The sequence below is a fragment of the Olea europaea genome, unplaced genomic scaffold (assembly GCF_002742605.1).
Source record: "Olea europaea var. sylvestris unplaced genomic scaffold, O_europaea_v1 scaffold3944, whole genome shotgun sequence".
NCBI lineage: Eukaryota > Viridiplantae > Streptophyta > Magnoliopsida > Lamiales > Oleaceae > Olea > Olea europaea.
Window position 1 is genome coordinate 22,649 of NW_019258982.1, and position 6,500 is coordinate 29,148.

Genomic DNA, 6,500 nt, shown 5'->3' on the forward strand with positions numbered 1-6,500 from the left:
TAGTTCTTTATCCTTTCATTTTATTTTTTTTGGTCTTGTTTTATTAGAATAGGAAGGTAAAATAGTCTTTTTATTGGAAAAATGGATTAAAATGACCTTTTGCACAATAAAAGTTGGAAATAGAGGTGAGAATACTAAAAAATGAAAGGTAAGGACGTTTTGCACAGTAACATTGAAAGTTATGGATGTTTTGTGCTATTTACACTCTATTTTAGTAAGATCCAGTTCTATTTGACTCATTTCTAACATACTTTAATGATTCCTTCACTCAGTATAATGAGTTTGTGGTTCTCCTCAGACGGTGCAATTTGTTGTCCTCTAAATAATGATCAATAAATTTCTCTTAGTTAACCAGGGTTTACATCCTAAATTCACTACTTTGATGCTCAATAAAAAGTAAGAAGAAATGCCTATTTGGGAGGAAGCTATTCAAATTTTTCGTGACTATTCTTTCCCCCGCTATGCCTACCTATAGATTTCTAATGAAGCATTGAGGGTAGTTAGGTCCTTTTTGCTGACAAATGGTACCACATTTAGCTGCCTTCTAATAGATTCTGTTATTTTATCACATTTTATGAACCAATTTAGATCTCATATTTGATAAGGTATTTTGGCCCTTTTATAGTCAAGTTCACTTAAGAAACTTAGAACTATTATTGCTTACCAGCTTGCTTCTGAATTTGCATATATTCTGGCTCTTCAGGGTTCTTTACTCACATATAAAGGCTAACTTATGCTCGTTTATGATCCTTTGTAAATATTTATTGATAACAGCAACACTGTGCAAAAACACCACCTTATGTGGCAGCACATGATAAGTCTTAAATGAGTTACATAACACTACATTTAATTAAATTTATAATTTAATATTACCTACGCATCACATAAGATGCTATTCATAGCACCATTGATATTAGATATCTCTAATCTAATTCTTTCATCTACTCTCTCTAACTCACGTCTCCTTTGAAGAAGTGGATTTTTTTGGTGTACCATTGACCACTATCATATGATACCTATGCTAGAGTCAAATTGGAAGCTCAAACGTTGACTTCACATTTGTGGTCGAATATCTGCTGTCTTCTCTTAGTATTTTGTTTACTAGTAATTTCGATACTTCAATAAATGGTATCTAGACATATAACAATTCCTTTTTCAGCGCTCCACTGTCTCTTTTGAGAGGGACGTAAAAAAAATCTTGTAGGCATGTGTTTAGTTTATGTTAAGCATTAACGGACATGTTACATCAATTTATTGGTGGATAAGTGTATGGTGAATCTTAAATTTGAATTCGTTATCTACCAAATATCAATGAATTGATGTGTCATTTCTTCGGTCCTTAGCTTAAGATATTACGTTATTTTTCTATCTGCACAAATCATATGTTTTCTAGGAATATTTCAATAGAAAATGTGTGATGGGCAGACAAGAATGAACCTTTTAAAATGTACATAATGGATAGTCAATGATTTTATAAGATTTAACTCAATATAGCTAAGCTCTTAGCTCCAATTAGAACAGAAAATGCAACAAAAACAACTGGAAGAGGCATCTCCGATGCCATCCAAGCCTGCACGCCTGCTCATAATAATTTCTTTCTGTATTTGCTCAAATTCATCTGTCATCATATTTCATTTCAATTTGTTTAGATGGAATAGAGTAGAAAAGATCACTTACGGCACAAAAATGCCACAAGAAAAGAATCTAACTGAAGAAATACTATCATTTTTTAAGAAGAATAATAAATTTAAGAACTTGAATACATGTAGTTGACCATTCAAGTAAATAATGCTCATGTGAGTTTATTAAAAAAATTAGGGTGCGGTTGGTTTGTCGTTTTTGGATCATTTTCCGTTTTTCGTTTTCAAAAACGCAGAAAACGCGTTTGGTCCGTCGTTTTCGAAAACACATTTTCGAAAACGAGTTAAAATTTATAACTGAAAACGCAAAACGACTTTTTATCATTTTGAGCGTTTTCAGTTACACATTGTCAAAACGCTCAAAACGCGGAAAACAGGCTGTTTTCGGGGAAAATTAAAAATCATTTTGAAAATGAAAATGGAAAATGAAAATGCAAACCAACCGCTACCTTAGATTTTCAGTAGATTTTGATAAAAAAATTTGATGAAATATATGATTGAATAGTTGATAAAAATTGTAGATTATATAAAAAAATAAATAAAATTAATTGTTAACTTTGATTTAAATTTTTATCAATGATTTTTAGTTAAATCAAGCAAGGAAATTAAATATTATTAAATTATTAAAATAGTGATTACCTTCACTTTGATTCAAATCGAGATGCTCTAGCATTACTTCCTGAGACTATCATGTTAGAAATAAAGGTAAATTTGAACTTGTTGTCCAATAATTATTAGAAAACATAAATAAAAGTGACTAAAAATCAACGAATCACGTGTCGATCAAGTGATCATACAACAAAAATTAAATCTCGTACTAAAAAACATAAAGATTCACATACCTCTTCTAAAAATACTAATAAGTACATCTCAATCGTAAAAGAATAAAAAAAAAGAAGGGAAAATAAGAAGAGAATCTCTAAACTCGACTCATATAAATGCACACATAGACAATCGACTAGAATAAAAGCCTTTTCTTACAAGCCTCAAATGGGAGTGAATACATGCAACAACATTTCATCAATTCTTTAACAAACTCTTCAATCAAATCTCTGCATATGTAATCTTCCAAAACTAACCCTATTCTCCCAACCTCTCTTTTTTCGCCCCATGCAATGTCACTACACACTTCATCTACACTTCGGAACTTTGCCCTGGTGATCCATCCAGGTGACACTGTGGTCTCTCTTCTTATTTGAAATAAAGATCGATACACAATTGTATGATCGTCTTCTCCGGGCTTCTTAGCTGAACTAGGTTTTCGCTGATGTGGAGTATGTAATATCCCTGCACAGTAGGAACTAAGAATTAGCCCATGTTTGAATCTCATAGAATTATATTCTATTTTTCTTTCTTCTATATTCAACCACATAATTTTCCATAAAATAATATTACATGTAAATCGAAAACTTTTCTTTCTTTTCAACTACTCATTTTTCAAAAAAACACTGTTCCACCCATTTTCATTCCCAAAAAATGGGGGGCCAAATGGGGGCTTAATATGCATTTGTACGTAGAAATGGACATGACTGAACAAAATAATTGATAGATTGCTAATCTTGCAAGGGAAAAAGTAATGAATGTGGGTGGACCCTAAACCTGAGAAAGTGGAGCTTTGCCACCTAAAGCAATAATAAACAATGATGGATCTTCTTTTCTTTAGTTTTATTGCAGGGAGAGAAGGCCACGAGCAATTCTTTTGTTACCTTTGGATCTTTTTTGACTGCATCATGAATGTCACTATGTACGAACCCCCTCCCACTCCACCCCAAAAAAGGGTAAAAATGTATTGTTATAGGTAAATGCAGTAGATCAGCTTAATTATATTGATAAATAAAGTAAAAGTCTCTGAAATAAAGGATGATCTTTCACTAATATTTGTCAAGATTAAAGGATGTTCTTTCACTAACATCTTGTCTCCAGTCTCATCCTTATTCGCTAACAAAACTTCCCGAATCAAGCTTTTGATGTTTTCATGCGAGGAGTCTACTCAAAATAAAACGTAAGTAAATAATGTTCTTTATATTTAATAGTTTTTAATACCGTAGATCTAAAGTAATTTTATATGTTTTTGTACTGGATAATGGTGGTATAACTGTAACTTATAATGACATTGTCCACGCCAAACAGGATATTATTGCTACTAGAATACTTGAGCGTTAAAACAACTTGAATAAAGCTGTAGCAAATAGGGAATTTTGTCAGCATATCAAGAACACGTACTTATGAATTTTCGATTCTAGGAAATTTTCTTAGTTAGTTGAACCTTAATTAATATTAACGTTAAAGTACCACACTTTAGTTCTGGCAAAAACTAGGTTATAGAAAGAAAGAAAAGTAATCAAAAAACTGGAAAAGGGACTGACTGACCATTATTTTGTTCTTTGGAGAAGCTGCTCAAAGGTGAACGAGTGAACTCGTCTAGCACGCAGACTGGACTCAGCTCCTCAGTTTTCACGTCCATAGAATGTTCATTTCCACCACCGCCTATCCCCTTCGCGGCCTCCTGTGACGGCAGAAGACGCTTATCAGAAGATTGCACCCTCCTTATTATCTTCTTTAGAGCTTCCAAATCCTCATTGCATTTGTCCAGGGCTTGCAGTATCTTTTTCCTATTCTCTGCAATGGGATCTTCGTGTAATGCAGGCCTTTTTACCAAAATTTCCTCCAATCCCATCAGCCGCGCCACCAAAGATGGTGTTTTGCGAATTTCTGAAGAGTTTCCGGCATTTGATAGCCGGATCTCCGGTGGAAGTGTTGGACTTCTTGGTATAGTGTTGCTTGATAATCCCTTTGAATCAAGAATTTGGGTTTCAGTGTGTAATTTTTTTATGTTTTCTTTGACAGTAGAAGGAGAAGCTTTTGTAGGAACTGATGCTTTGGCATTTCTTGGAGTTGGCAATGGAACTTCTTCTTGTTGTTTTCTACCTGAAAATGGGATAAATTGGATTTCGTTACAGTTCCAAGAATTAATGGTAATTACATAGAATAGAACAAAGAAATTAAAGAGAATTTTTTTTCTTTTTCTTTTTCAGCATTACAATATAAATTCTATTTGCACTTATTTAATTCTAGAGAACTCATCCTGCAAATTAACACTGGTGTATTCAGGTGATATTTTGCATCAAAATTAAAGTTAAACGTAAAATGAGTGGAAAAGAAGGGGATTTCTAACCAAAAGTAAGGAGCTTGTTCCGATTTTGGTACTTCGAAATGAGATGGATAATGCCGGACATGCAACCAATGGCTTTTGCATGGTGCGTCTCTGGCGGCGGCGGTGTGACCGGAGTCTCCCAACGAGACGACGAGAGTGAACTTTCTTGTCTCTTCAGCATTTGGTGCAAGGAATTTTCCTGTCTCTTCAGCATTTGGTGTAAAGCATTTCTTGGAAAAGCATAGAAAGATAAGAGGGCCGACTTGCAGTAAAAGAAATAAATAACCGTTGGATTTGTGTTTATCTGTTAGAAGCTAGTAAATGAATCATGAAAGAAGACCAGAAAGCTAGGACATGTTTGGTTTGCATTTCATTTTTCAATTTTGAGCTTTGAATTTATTTTCAATTTTCTATTTTGAGGATTTCTTTTAAGCTTAAAAAAAGGACTTTACTACATGTACATTAAACTTTACATAATGTGTTACATAATACCATATGACACTCTGTCATTTGTCAGTATAAAATATAATCAACTTTTTTCATCAAATCTTTTCCTTTTACATTATTTTATGTAATCTCTTATGTACGAGTAGCATAATCTTTTCCCTTCACACTTTGATTTGTCGTTCTGAAAAATTGTTTCTCTAAAAGGAAAACTGGGAAAAAAAAGCCTTTGGTTCAAAATATTTTAGAAATTGTTATATGACAGTTTATTCATAGAATTTCATGACTCGGTAAAAAAAAAAATACTTATATCCAAATATATTATCAAGTATGTATATATATAGAACCTGAAAAAATAGAGATAACCACAATATCTAGAAAGAGAACCCGTGAAATTCTAGAATTTTTAGAATTATTTTGAAATCACACTCTGAATTGCTTAACTCAAATTCCTCCAAAATCACAATACGTTTAGTTTCTAAATCAAACTCAAATTCCACCGAAACGACAGTACGTCTAGATTCTAAGTCCCAACATAGTTGGTGTATGATCACTGAATCATGGAATCTTAGGGTACATATCAAATGTGAAATTTTCAACAGCTTGAAACTAAATATTCTCTTCATTTTCCTTATTATAAGTTTCTTCATTTTTCTTGATGCTAGAATGATTAATAATCAATTAACAATCACGACATTCGTACACGATATTGAATGCCATTTTGTAAATTGTAAAGGCGATTTAATCAATGGGTGCGAGGAAGGGTGGATGGTAGTCGTGTCCTAGGTGATTTTTCCTTTTGGGTGAGCTTTTCTTGCAACAATGAGCCATCATTTTGAAGAAAGAACTTTTACTTCATTCTAATTAACTTTCTTCAATTGAGTACTGAGTACAGCCAACTGTCAACAAATACAAGAATTATGATTTCTAGAGAATCTCTATAATGGATTTGGGTTCAAAATTTTTTAGTTCAATTATGGTTGTGATTTTGGGGCTTTACATTGACAACAGTAGAAAATCGATGGAAGGTGGTGGTGGTTGCGGCGACGGCGGTGAGAGGCGAGGGGAGAGGTGGTGAAGTAGAAGGTGGTTGGGTAAGGGTAGAGCTTGGAAAAGAAAATGGAATTTAATTACTTTTATTTTTCGTGTTTGAGTGTTTTACGCGTTTACTGAAAATACTCAACGTCAAAAATATGTTTTGAATTTTTATGTTATAATCTTAATTTTGGGTGTTTTATAAAACTGAAATCAGCAAACAAAAT

The 6,500-nt window shown here is 33.1% G+C and overlaps 1 protein-coding gene across 1 annotated transcript; it reads right to left on the reverse strand.

The window, feature by feature from the left end:
- Window positions 1–2,458: 2,458 nt before the first annotated feature.
- Window positions 2,459–5,153, reverse strand: LOC111387207. The gene is made up of 3 exons (XM_023011750.1): window positions 4,816–5,153; window positions 4,011–4,568; window positions 2,459–2,927 (listed from the first exon to the last, which is right to left on the reverse strand). Exons 1-3 carry the CDS (start codon window positions 5,006–5,008, stop codon window positions 2,599–2,601), a joined length of 1,080 nt encoding a protein of 359 aa, XP_022867518.1. The 5' UTR covers window positions 5,009–5,153; the 3' UTR covers window positions 2,459–2,598.
- Window positions 5,154–6,500: the final 1,347 nt, after the last annotated feature.